The 14561-nt window shown below is 31.0% G+C and overlaps 1 protein-coding gene across 3 annotated transcripts; it reads right to left on the bottom strand.

Annotated features, from left to right (window-relative positions):
• Positions 1-477: 477 nt before the first annotated feature.
• Positions 478-2533, bottom strand: LOC122314366. Of its 3 annotated transcripts, none has more exons than XR_006243695.1 (4): positions 2003-2533; positions 1156-1457; positions 869-944; positions 478-744 (listed from the first exon to the last, which is right to left on the bottom strand). XR_006243695.1 is itself a non-coding variant. In XM_043129902.1 (2 exons), the coding sequence occupies exons 1-2, from the start codon at positions 2472-2474 to the stop codon at positions 1378-1380; spliced, it is 552 nt and encodes a 183-aa protein (XP_042985836.1). In that variant the 5' UTR covers positions 2475-2533; the 3' UTR covers positions 1007-1377. The 3 variants fall into 3 exon arrangements, 1 of the variants encoding a protein (XP_042985836.1); XR_006243691.1 differs by having other exon boundaries at positions 869-927; XM_043129902.1 differs by lacking the exons at positions 478-744; positions 869-944 and having other exon boundaries at positions 1007-1457.
• Positions 2534-14561: the final 12028 nt, after the last annotated feature.

Raw genomic sequence — 14561 nt, 5'->3', positions numbered from 1 at the left:
ATATTCCAAACAGACATGTAATATCCTTTTGTTCATAGCCTTAATTCAGAATCAAATAACCTAATTTCACCTCTCTTTTAATTAGAGAGATAATACCAAGAGCATTAGAGTCTTAGTCCACACGTAATATGTTAGCAATTCTATCCAAGCATGCATGGCGTACCCTCTGTGTGCCTATTGAACCCTTCTCATGCTTCCAAATTTTGGGTTCTTTTGAACAATCTCAAGCATCTTGAAGACATCTTGATGGGCTATGTTTCTCTTCATCTTGAATTTGTCATTCTCCAATTTCCGTAGGCATCTTTGTATCAACTACAACTCATTCTCATTCTCATTCCCATTTAAAACTATAATCTTGTATATGTGCATGACAAAACCCAGCAGCTCTATAGCTCTCCATGTAGATCATATCCCTCGGCATTACATAATTTACTATTAATAATGGCAAAAACAAGCAGAACCAGTCCAAAAACCACATAACAAGACCGGGAGCAGTTCTTTGGATTTCATTGCTATCTAAAGATGTTTTTCAACATCTGAGTCAGAACACTGTTATTGATACAACAATATAATTGTTCTTAGATGAAAACATCAGGAACCACGTTCCTATTGAAGTGACAGGAAATTGGGGGAACTAGGAGAAATGGCGGATTCAATGAAGATGTACAAGTTAGCACTCCTTTTCTCCACTCTTCCCCCCCACTTGTTGCTGCTCCTTGCAGCCTCAGCCGAATGGGAATTCATCTACCCATAGGATGGATAAACATAAGTTAGTATAGTTAAGCATTGTCAGTATCAAAGATCCATAAGGGTCAGGATAGGGAGCACCGAGAGAATTACACATTGTTAATTCAGTTAGGTTAGTTACCTCAGCAAATGCAGAGGTCTGCAAAATGGCTGGTGAAGATCTAATGAAGGTTCTCACCGCTGCATAAAACCAACAACTAAGGTTGGAGTTCAGAGCCTCACATAACACTTGAATAACAATAAAATGAACACACGAGCATAGCCAAAAATATAAATTAAGACGCTGAAGATGGATACATTTATTCAGATAACTGTACATCTTCAAGTGCTGAATACAATAATCACATAATATATATTAATCTTGGAAGAATTAAGTCAGACTCGTTTAGGTTTTGGTTAAATTCAAACCTGATTCTTCTTCTTCCTCTTTCTTCTCTTCACTACAGCCGGCTCATGTCAATTGGTTTTAGCAGGTCCAACTCCAGCCAAAAAATAGCAGGAACAATCATTCCTGAGTAAAGCTCGACCTGGAGGGATGAGTGGAGCACAAGCTCCACAGGAAAGTCCAGGTTAATGACTTCCAATTGCAAAGAAAACGTTTTCCCTTTCCTGATGGATCCATTATTTTATTTAGCTGCATAATCTAACAGTACATGCCACAGCCTGCGCCCAGAATTTAAGCCTTGCCTTGACATCTTCAGGATGGTCGCCTGGACAGGAAAAGAAACAGAAAATTTAAATCAGACATCTGATGCTAACTTGAATTAAATTCACTAAGACACCCAGGAAATAGTCAGGGAAGAAGTTCTAAAGGGTCTATGCTCAATAAGCATGAATGTTCGAAAACAAGGCAAACATTTAAGGGTAATTTACACATTATCTGTCTCCTACAAACCGTCACAACGGTTTGGTACAAAAATCGTCGTATATTCCCTCGTAAGTTACTTTCACCAAAGAAAAAGAGAACAATATCTTAAAGATTACTTGAGAATAGAAGAACTCAGTCATTGACAAAAAATTTCATTGAAAAATCACCGAAAGCAAATCATTTCATTAACAAAACACCGAAAGCAACCCAAATCCCCGTAATAACCAAAGTTTCCCTCAAAAAGACCAAAGAAACCGACATCATTGCTCCAGTTAAAAAGCATCACAAGCTGATCAAACATCAACTCAAAGCAAACCCTTCCACTTACAAGAAAGATCCAAAATTTACCAACAAGATAAAAAAAGACCAAGAAATCAAAACACTCACCGGGACTAGAGATCTTCCAATTGGCAATGGGGCTCGACACCGACGGGCAAGAGTCCGTGGATGCAGCCTCAGCATTATCTGGCGACTTCTGGTGTTCGTCCATGAACTTCTGGCTCATGGAATAGCAGAGCTCAAGCGCAGGCAAGGTGTTGCAGAGCTCAGGAATCTCATCATAACTGAACCCAAAGCCAAGATCCAAGCACCCTTTAAGCTCATCGAGATCCTCATCCGTCAAGCTTTTGGTCCTCGTTAGGTCGTCCTCATCGGTAGATTCCACGTACCCTTCAAGCAAAACCTGGTTCTTCTTCTTCTTGGTCTTCTTGTTATTGATATTCAATTTTGACCACTCTTCATCTTGGTTGAAAAACCCAGTATTGCTTTGGTGGCTTTCCAAAGTATCATCTTCTGGGCTATGGTGGATCGAGATTATGGAGGAAACCCAAGATTCAGATTCACAAGGAAAGCTCTCCATCTCTCTCTCTCTCTCGGAACTTTCTTGCTTCTTTCTTCTCTGTTAAGGTGTATGTGCGAGACAAGAGGAGCCCGCTTTTAAAGTTGTAACGAGGAGGGCAAATAAGTACTTTCCCTTTCCTTTCCTTTTTTTTTTTTTTTTGTTTTTTTGTTTTTTCCCTTCATTTCCGGATAATTTATGTAGGATTTGTCTTGCATAGAAAACATATGCCCCAAATGAGTATCTGGAATCACTTTTTATTTATTTATTTAATAATTAAAGAAATATTTTTAAATAATATTGTATTTTTTCAAAAAATATTTATAATGATTAAAAAATATATATTTATAATGATTAAAAAATACATAAAAAAATACACGGAATACTTATTAAAATGTTATTTTTTAATATTATTATTATTTTAAAATTTAAAAAAATTAAATTATTTATTATAATTTATACAAAAATTTTAAAAAATTATAATAATGAGATGTGATGATATGTAATGATTTTTCAATTCAAACGATTTCTTAATATTTTTTTAAGAAATTTTGAGAGATAGAGAAAATAATTGGATTTAAATTTAAAATTTTTTCAAATTAAGAAAACGACTAAATAGAAAGATTTAATTATACGTCTAATTTTTCAAAAAATTATGAAAATTATAAAACACCAACTATATCATTAAGCTAAATATAAATTAAATTTATACTTTGTATCAGACATATAATTTAATAATGAATGTAAAATTTCTGTTTTATTTAAGTTGATAAAATATAAACCACAATTATATATATATATATGTGAAGTAAATCTGACGTCAGAAACTCAGCGGCAGTATTTATGTATGAACTTCCTAAATGCATGTATGCATGGCGGGTGATGAATGATGATAATGATGATGATGTACTAGATGGATGTATGTATGTAGGTGCGACGAAGAAGATGAGGATGTGGACGGGAGACAACTGTACTGGTGGTGGGGTGATGATGACAGAAATAATAAGTGGACACGTGGTTGTGGTTGGGGACAATATACGAAGTAGGACAGCAATTAGTGTAGGCCCCATTACGAATGGTGGGGTCCACCACGTTGTTCAATTTGGTCCTCTATTTGTTTGTATTCGTCAGGTGAGCATGTGAACGAGGAGGAGGAGGAGATTCGCCTTTATGTGAGCAATCCAACCTTTTCCCAACTGTTTGGACACAACACTCACTCTACCCCTAACCCGAATATATGTCTGTTCTGAAAAAACGAACGAAAGGACATATTTTCGGGGTTCGTCGTCAATACACACGATTAATTATTGGCTAAAAGACGTCTGATCAATTAATATGGAAAGTACCCGGAGATAATTTACCGGGTTATTTTTACTGCCAGTCGTGCTACACGTATCGGGTGTAGTCCGATAAATTCTTTGGAGATACTTCGTTTAGTTATAATAAGATGAGATATTTTAAATAATAATAAATAAAATATTATTATAATATAATTTTTATATATTAATTTTATATTAAGATTTGAAAAAATTAGATTATTTATTATATTTTATATGAAAATTTAAAAAATGTGTAATGATGAATTGAGATAATATGAGATGAGATTTTTGATTTTGGCTAACCAAACAAGGAAAGGTTGCGTTAAGATGTTGAGTTAAGATGAACTTAATTTTTTATAAATAATAATAAATTGAGTAAATAAAATGAGTTATGTGAGACCTATTTAAAATGAGTTTAAATGTGTTTAGATGTTAAGATAAGTTTAGTACTATTTATAAAAAATTAAACAAAGTTATGTGCCTCACGTATAAAGATATATTAAGTTAAAAAATATTGTAAGTCTTACGTGTAAGAAGCTTTTGAGTTAATATAAATTTAGTAATTTGAAAATTAAATATTTAAATGTTAAATTCAACTTAAAATTAGATTGAATTGAGTTGGTTGAAACTAAATTTTACAACCAAACAGACTTTGAATGCCTTTTTTTTTTTTTTTTTTAATACATTTTTTTTATTGCCTTGCCATTGATCACCCCCTCGTTGCCATTGAACACTTAGTCATTGATTGTCCCACCTCAATTATTCATTGCTTTGCTGTTGATAGCCTAATTTCCAAGTTTTCTTGACGTTACCTTTGCTTTAGGGTTTGTTCGGAAGATTAGATGGTTCCATCTCATACAATCTCATCTAATTTTCTTCCCAAATATCATTCAATATAAATACTTTTTAATTTCAAATTTTTAATTTTTTTAGTTAATCATTAAAACTTTTCCAAACTTTCAAACAAAATATAAAAATTAATTCAATTTTTTCAAATTTTAAAATAAAAATAATATTAAAAAACTATTCCCTACAACATTTTAACTTTATAATATTTATGTGCACCTTCTTTGTCATTTTTCAAAATCATATAAAATATTATAACTAAAATATTGTTATTACTATTCACAAATTACTTCACTATTATTAATAGATTTCTAATCTTATCTCATTCTCCAAACATCCCTAATCACCTTCCTCTTATATTCTCTGTCTTCATAGTTTCGGTTATCTTGGTCAAGCTTTGTCTCACTCCCAGTGGGCTCGTTAGTTGCTTCTTCAATTGCATCACATTAATCGTTTTCAGCTTAAATTACACTTACACACAGGTCTCAACAATATGAATTTTATGTTTAATAGTGAAGTTAAATAAAGCTTTATCTAGGGTTTGGACTCGATATTCTCCCAAGAGTCCCACTACAGGCACTACTCGCATAACATCCAAAATGTATTGCTTGCATAATATTAGTGGAGTTCCGCTTTTGACTGATTGGGCTGATGTTGGACATTTAACATCCCCCAATCAAAATATGACACGTATGAAGTTTTATATTATTCACATTAAAATTAGTCTCATCTGATTGTATTAATTTCTAATAGGAGAATGTGAGAACATAGGAACTTCATCTTCTTCTTGAAATCAGTTTGCCATCGCACCAAATCCAGATCACGATTGCACCAAACTAGGTCCGTTGCCTCCGCAACCGGAAAATGTTCTCGCACCACCAAGCTCCATCACACCCACGAAATGTTTTCTCCCCCACGAAGCTCCCATGCAACCAATCCGTCTCCCATCACAACCACCCAATCAAACGCAGCCAATGCAGTCCTACCGTTGTCCTCCCCTCCTTGTAGAAATGGTTTTGAATGTCAAAACAAAGTCTCAAAACATAAATTGCAAATCGTCAAATATTTTACAACTAGCAATTTACATTCTTCATAACTAAGAGTTTATGGCTATTTCCATCAGTTATAATTCTATTTCCATCAGTTTTTGACATAAATAATTCAGAGAATGAGAACGTGATCTAAAACCTTGAAGTTGCCACAATTCTCTTCTGAACAAACTATATATAACCTTGAGTAAAAAAGCATGGGTATCTCTCTTAGTGACAAATAAAAAAAAGATTAACAACATTGATCGTTACTCATAGTGGTATTCTTTCTTCTTCCTTTTTTGAAATATACCCTTTTTCAAGATTATGGGATTGGATTATAATTCTTTATGAGAAGAAATGTCCACCCCACTTGTCAAGTCAATGAACTGGAAGATAAGGTATTCACTTAGCTTTCTTTTTATCTTTAGTGTGCATCAAATTTCCAGGAGAAAGAACCCTACCTTGTGGGCGGCGTCGATCTGCTGCACTCAGTGGGAAGAACTCAACATTGAGGGAGCTGTTTTTTAATTGGTAGCGAACAAATGTACTGGTTCTAAAATTATCTTATATTAATGATGCAGTAAGTATTAATATGTCTATCATATGAACCATAATATATATATAGATTTGCATGTCAACTGTACTGTTACGTGTGAAAAGGTCAAAAGTACCGTTGAGATTAGATCTAATCAATAAACTGATTAGGCTTGGTTGGATAGACAGATGCTTTTATCTCATCTTATTTTATTTCAATATCTAAATATCACAAATACAAATACTTTTTAATTTTAAATTTTTAACTTTTTCATCTAATCATTAATTAATTATTATAACTTTTCCTGACTTAAAAGAAAAAAGAAAAAAATAATTTAATTTTCTTAAATTTCAAAACAAAAATAATATTATAATAATATTTTAACTTTATAATATTTTCATTTAACTTTTTATTTTCATTTCCCAAAACATCATAAAATATTTTAATTCAAATTATTTTACTACTATTTACAAATTATCTCAACTTATCTCATCAATCACAACTCACTATCCAAAACCAGGTTACTCAACTTTTATTTTGATACCATAATACAAATTTTCTTGATCTTGTAGCTCATCTTCTTCGACTATAAAATTTTTAAACCCTAGCTGTCTTCTTAACTTCTTTTCATCATTTATATTTTCTTGGCAAAAATATTGTTCCTAAAAGAATAGACAAGAATCTGAATAAGTTAAACAGTCGACCATATCGATTGATAAAAAAAAAAAAAAAGAAAAAAAAGAGGAGATCAATACTTCAAATCTTAGAAAATCACCTTGACAATTATTAAATATGATCATTTTGAATAATACACATCTCTATAATTTTTATAGAACTCATACATGCCATATTAAAATATGAATAATATACATCTCTATAATTTTTACAAAGTTCATACCTGTCATATAAAAATATAATTGTGTATTAATATTTTTCTATGTTAACATCTTAGTTAGATGTTTTAGTATTTATAATTTACATTAATTTTTCACATTTTAGTTCTAGGCCATCTTTCTTTGACATATAAAGAGTTTCATATAAATGGATAATTAAGGCCCAGTTTGGATACCAAACTCATATCAACTAATTATTACAACTTTTCTAAATTCCAACATAAAATATAATAAATAATTCAATTTTTTCAAATTCTAAAATAATAATAATAATATTAAAACATAATATTCTAACAATATTTTATTCAACTTTTAACTTTCATTTCAACTCAACTCATTATCCAAACCCAGCCTAAAGCTTAATTTTGAATATAAATCTTATAGTTAGAACATGTACATGATGCATGATGCATTGTATAAATTAATTAATTAATTCACTATAAGAAAACTGTTTATTTGTGGTCAATTAATATTTCCTGCAAAAATGACTATTTTCTGTTAAAATGAGTCTATTTCATCGTAAATAGTCATTATTGTAGCAAATAATCCATCACAAAATGTTTTTCTTGTAGTATATGAGAGAATAAGCTAACATAAAATTTATTTATTACCCTGCTTGAAACTACAACAAAAAATCAAAGTAGAATATTATAGTATATACTCAATATATTGAATCGCTTAATGCTTTTTGACAATATTTTGTTATCTAATTTACTCAATTAATCTAATTAGCATGCATATATAGCTAATTTTTTAGTTTCTATTTGCTCTTTCTTATTCAAGTAGGACGTCCTTACATACTAAAATTGTGATTTTTGTTATTGAAAGCCTTTTTTCTTTTTTACGCGCCCAAAAAAAGTATTGCTGTAGCTATATTAATGAGTCATACAACAAATGATGTATTGACACACTTAGTACATGTTTGGGATTGAAGTGTGAAATATAATTTATAACTTAAATAATAAACTCTATCCTTTAAAAGTTGTTTACTATTTGATAAATATGTATCTAAAATACTTTTAAAGTTAGTTAAATCAATTTTTTAAAAATATATAGTTCTCTACATGAGCTTCTTTTTTTTTTTTTATTAAATAAAAGCTTCAATTTAGGGATTTTTAAAAAAGTAGACTTTCAACTTTTTTTAAGTGATTAAAGCTATTTTCATAAATTTACGAAACATATCATTTTTTTTTTCTTTAAAAGAGCTTTTAAACAATTAAAAGCACTTTTAAAATTTTCAAACTCAATTTCAAACAGACTGTTAACGAAACCAAACACTAATCTTACAAGTAACAAAACTTATCATATACATTGGTCGTGCAGGCCGGTAGATATCTTGAGGCCTCATTTGGTTACAAGCCGATTAAACCACAAATACCATGCATGGAATTGTTATGTATCACATATCTACTAGATCTGTTTTATTTTTTTGGCCAAAAGTTGCATATGGATCATGTGCTTGGTTAGGTGCTACCCACATGTTCCCTTTCAACAGAACTACATATATTTCATTATTCAATTCATAATTGAGACCAGCTTGGAAAAGAAAGAAGGAAAATTTCCTAGCTACAACGTATTAATCAGTAGAGACACTACATATTTAATTGGTTAAGTGTCTCGTCTTGAAGGGCTAAACATGCCAAAGCCAAAATTTTAATTCCATGTTGGATAAGATTCTATATATCTTGGCAACTTCTAACTAATATTTCCCAATTTGGTCCATATTATATATAAATGTATGCAATATGGTTATTATTTCTGCTCATAAAATATTGCATTACCATCGACTGACTATCTCTTTGTAATGAGACTATGATTATCAAAGACATAATATAAATAATTAAATTAATATCCTCTTATTAGCTTAAAATTTTAGTATAAGTACTAATAAATTTCTAATGGTAATTAAAAGTTTCAAATTTGAACATTGACTCTGCACTTCATTCAATTTAATTAAATATTACACGAATTGGGCTCAATTATTAATGAGAGTTCACTACAAAAAAAACTGCTTATTTGAACTAGCTATTTATTGTTAAAATGATTATTTATTGTCAAAATAAGTCTATTTTTAGTTCCAAATAATCATTATCATCGCAAATATTCAATCACAAATATTTGGTTTTCTTGTAATGGTTTTCACGAGTTGGGCTCAATTATTAACGAGAGTTCACTATAAGAAAATTATTTATTTATGACTAATTATTTATTTTTAAAATAATTAGTTTTTATCAAAATGAATATATTTTCATATCAAATAATCATTATCATTACTAATAATCCATCCCAGATGCATGCGTGCGTGCGTGCATGCTATACCACAAACTTTTTTGACTGGCTCTGTGCTCTAGCCAACCCTGGCCAGATAATTGTTGCATGCTTGGCACTGATCAAAACCAGTTATAATATTATTATAGGATAAAACAAATTAACAAAAAGAATGCACCACTCAAAGACCTTTCAGCTGGGGAGAAAAAAGCTGTTGAGCCCCTTCACCACAACGATGGCTTAGAATACATTTTAACGTTGAATTGAGTTGTAAATATATATTAATATTTTATAAATTTTATTGATATTAATTTTTTTAATTAAAATATATGAAATATGTTGAGATGAATTTAATTTTTTAATGAGAAGTTGAGAAAAAATAATAAATTTTATCAATAATTAATTTAAAATGAGTTGACAACGAAATACAATATTAAAAAGAGTAAAAAAAAAAAAAGGCCCACAAAAAGCAAAAAAGAGAGAGAGAGAAACTGTTCTGGTTAATTAAGTTTACACCACAAATAATAAGAATAAAAATAAAAAATAAAAAAATAAAAATATACTTTTCCGTTGAAAAGGAAATGCCTTTCGAGAGCCACAGAGCGGAATCAGGACCGTGTGGCTTGCAAAAGGATAAGAAAAAGCTTCCAAGTCGGGACCAAAAAGTGAAAAAGAAATAAAATTGATGTGAATATTACAAAATAACTGACATTTCATGTCTTGATACCCCCATGCATGCAATCTACCATATATCTACATATATCATGTGGGGACGTCTTCTTTATATAGCTGCTTAGTAAAAGCAGAACAATCAAAATACTCGTACAAGAGGGATCGACGACATATATGATTCATTTCTCAATATTAATAGTTTTATATATTGATGCGTGAAAGAGCTACTACTTTTCTTTTCTTTTCTTTGTTGTGTGTGTCTTATAGCTGTCGTCAACCTCATCACAACCAGAACAAATTGCAGAACCTCATCATGCGTGGTTTCGGCTTTTGCTTTAACCTTTTCCACTTCAAAACTTTAACTTCTTAATTTATATATTTCTAAAATAGAAAACAATTTTACGAGAATACTAAGGATTTACTTGACCGTTGAGTTAAGTTCTTTATAAATAATAGTGAGTTAAAATAGTAGAGTAAGTTTTTTGAAATCTACTTAAGATGATGAGTTTAGATGTATTTATGATAAATTAAAAACAAGTTGTGGGTCTCACGTGTAAAAATGTATTGAGTTAAAAAAATTATGAGTCCCACATGTAAAGAGATTTTGAGTTGAGATAAATTTAATGATTTAAAAATTTGATATTTAAATATTAGATTCAACTCAACTCAATTAATCACAATTTTCAAACGGGGCCTAAGTTGCCACTTGCCACATTTCTAGCCACAACTTTTGTGGTTAGAATCATGGTCTATCTATTTTTTATGGATCCGTATTATAAGAAATTTGTGATTAGAAATTTATGACCAAAATACCTATTTCTTAAGAGAATGAGTTTATTTTCGTAGCAAATTACTTTGTTTAATCTCTTTGTATATATAGTAATTCTCTATTAAAAAAGGTGTATGATTTGCATATCCAATGAAGTTAATTATCTGTTGTGCGTTTAATAAATCACTTAGTAGTGGTATATTGCGCTAGATTAAGCTTCATGTTTTTTCTTTTTTCTAATTATTGGTGTTGATGCGTCTTTTCCATTGATGCCAGATATTAACAATATGGTCGAATGGCCCACGATAAAACTTGGATGATGGCAAGATGCTTAATTAATGATCTATGGTTTAAACAGTAAATAAAATGCAAAAAATATAAATAAAGATAGAGCTATCGAGATTTACGTTGGTCGATACTAAAGCCTACAACCATGAGTCTTTTAGAAGTGAGATATACTATAATTAGCGATTTAATAAGCTCGGATTGATCATGGTTGAATAGAGGTTGAAACTCTATTCATTTTCAACCTCTGTTCCTCTCCTTTGGGGTCATCTTCTAGAGAGTAAATTGAGTACGAACAACTAGCTGGTTTTCCTAGTGATCAACAAAATCATTATGTTTCTTGTGTGATTGATTTTATTTTTCATATGCCCACCTTAATTAACCATCATTCATTGATATCTCATGCGTGCTTCTGTATTTTAATCACATAATTAAGATCCATATAATATAGTCAATAGAAACGCTTCAGACCAGCCCATCTGAATATGTGAGAAAAACAGCCCTCCATTTATATAAAGACACATAAGAAATTTGAGGAAATAACAACTACAAAAGACTACACTTGATTAGAACTCATCTAAACAAAAGCCTTCATCCTTGCGAGCAAACCCCTTCTACCCCTGCAACCTGCGAAACCGAAGCCCTTCCTTGCAACCTGCGAGCAAACCCCTTGTTTGTGACCCTTTCCAAAAACCCTTCCCCCTTGCAACCTACAAAACCGACCTCCCTTCCCCTAAGCCAAAACCCCTTCCCCCTAGTAACCATAGTGCTTGTAATTTGTTGAAATGAATTCAAATAAATCAAAAAGGTAATAACTTTTACATTGAGAATTTTAAGGGACAAAGTGTAGGAAAGTAAGAAATCTCAAGTCATTTCAAATAAATCAAAAAGGTAATAACTTTTACATTGAGAATTTTAAGGGACAAAGTGTAGGAAAGTAAGAAATCTCAAGGATTGGAGACTTGAGTAGCCATTTTCTCCTTGATATTTACATTCTGGAATTGTTGAAGGCTTAAAATAATCACTTAAAAAAAATACATTGCAAGGAAAAGTAATTAAGAGCCTTTGTTGTAGGTTAATGAGAGAGAAATACAACTTTCAGGTGGGCAAAAGCAAAGGATTGCAATATCCCGAGCAATACTGAAGAACCCATCCATCCTTTTACTGGATGAAGCAACGAGTGCACTCGATGCTAAGTCTGAGAAAAGTTTATAGGAGGCACTAGATCGTGTCATGGTCAGACGAACAACTGTAGTGGTTGCCTATTGGCTTTCTACCATTAGAAATGCAGACGTGATCACAGTCGTACAAGAAGGAGAGGTTTTAGAAATTGGGAATCATGAAGAGGCAGTAGTCGTGTTCTCTGCCGTCGAGGATGAGTGGGGTGAGGATGGGTTTGGGTTTGAATAGGAAAGAAGTGACACGGGTTGCTACTCGGGTGTAGGCAAATGCATGGTAATGGTAATAAGATGCTTACGTGGTAGACTTCTTTCGGAGGGTTGGTTTTCTTCTAAAACTAGATGGGCTAGTCTCGTTTTCTCTCTACAATTAATGGCCAGTCTTGTGAATTCTGTCCATCACATTACGAATTTACTAGTATTTATAACCATGTGCATGGATTTTGAATATTAGTGTATACATTTTTAAAGGTATAGAATTATAAATATATTTTAGTGATCTTTTTGTCCTCAACAAGCAAGGTCAATATTAATTTTTTTTTTTTTGATAGGTAGCTAGGTCAATATTAAAATTCCTTACAAAATTTGAGCCTGATCACAATATCTCACCTTATAGTCACTTGTATGTATAGCTTATATGTAACGACCGACCCAATAATTATAAGGTTGAGATATTAATAATTGTTAATGGATCATATTTGATAAGCCCCCGAGCGATAAGTTATTTATTTAGGTTGATTAGTAGTTTTAATTTGATTCAATAACTAGATTAAATTTCATTTATTATTTATTGAACGAGTTATACTTCTTTTAGAATTTAATTATTAGTCATTAGAAATTTATTTCAATTTAAAATCATTATTGATTGAAGTTCCATACGCAGCCTCAGTTACTATCAATTCTACATTGAATGCATTACTAGATTATATTTTTAAATTCAAACTCTCTTCTCGAATGATCCTGACTGAGTCCAACTTGAACTCGAACTTGTCGGCATCTTATTCCAACATGGATACAACTTTACAAGTTATCGTCACGTCAAAACTCTTTAACTGAGTCCAACTCAAACTGGTTGTCACTCTCTCCCAAATCTCTCTATAAATATCTTCATTCCGTATGTCATTTAGAAATATATATATATATATATATATATATATATATATATATATATATATATATATATATCATAAACCTCACAGTTCATCACCGTGATTGATTTTGTGTCGGAGATTTTGGGAAGCAATATTTCAAGGTAAGTAGCATGATTATATCCAATATTTCAAGTTGGATATGAAATAGAATGTGATTACTTTGGCAGGCTAACCGAAGGATCGAGGCAAAACTCTTTTTTATCCAACCAATAACAATAGGCAAAGAGGAGGGATGCTTATTAAGACCCAGTCTAGCGAAAAGAGCAGTCACAATCCAATAAATGACATGTCTGTTATAAAAATATTATGCATGTATGCCCTCCATTGCAAACCCTTTTTTACGTAATAAAAATTCATAATTTTACTTGAAGAATTATTTATTAAATTATTTATAAAAATTCATGATTTTACGAAAAGAGTAATGTATCAAAAGATTTATGAAAATTCATGATCTTATGTGAGAGTTATGCATTAAAATATTTTGTAAAAATCCATGCATGATTTTATGTGAAGATTTACACATTAAAATATTCATGAAAAATCATGATTTTATATGAGAAAACATGTACCACGGAATTTTATGAAAGAATGTGATTTCATTTGAAATCTCTGATATGACAAGCATGCAAGTATGATTATGATGAAGTATAAATGATAAGATATGTAATGACCTATGTTATGATATGAAGAAGATACTATATGTTATTGGCATATTGCATTGCCAGGTTGTACATGCTGGTCGTGTACCTAATGTATCCTTTTTATGTATGGATTCCACAACCTGCAGCCACAGGCGAAATTGATCGGAATCTATTTAGATTTTTGTTAACCCTAACTCATGGGGTCAACAGTGAATACCAGCCTATGATAAGTGAAAGATAAATTCATATTCATGTTATTTACGTATGTATTTGTGAGTATGCATATTTTCAAGAAAAACCCTATATTTATTATGTTTACTGTATGATGTGTTGCTTATTGACTATTCAGCTCATTATTTTATTTTATTTTATTTTTTATCCACCCCAGGAGATGATTTTTATGAGAATGAGAATGGGATTGCAGGATATTTTATTGCATGATACTTTAGTAATTTTAAATAAGTGCTTATACAAACTTTCTTTTAGATTTTAAGTATTTAATAAAGATGGAATTTATTTC

The sequence above is a fragment of the Carya illinoinensis genome, chromosome 1, assembly GCF_018687715.1.
Source record: "Carya illinoinensis cultivar Pawnee chromosome 1, C.illinoinensisPawnee_v1, whole genome shotgun sequence".
In the NCBI taxonomy this organism is placed as follows: Eukaryota; Viridiplantae; Streptophyta; class Magnoliopsida; order Fagales; family Juglandaceae; genus Carya; species Carya illinoinensis.
This window is presented reverse-complemented; position numbering and strand designations above follow the sequence as displayed.

What these genes read in the sequence shown, in the direction of transcription:
- LOC122314366 (XM_043129902.1), bottom strand. Translation starts at nt 2,474, where the DNA reads ATGGAGAGCTTTCCTTGTGAATCTGAATCTTGGGTTTCCTCCATAATC. An exon ending in TTGGAAGATCTCTAGTCCCG is followed by an intron (nt 1,458 to 2,002) that starts GTGAGTGTTTTG and finishes TTTCCTGTCCAG; the next exon opens with GCGACCATCCTGAAGATGTC.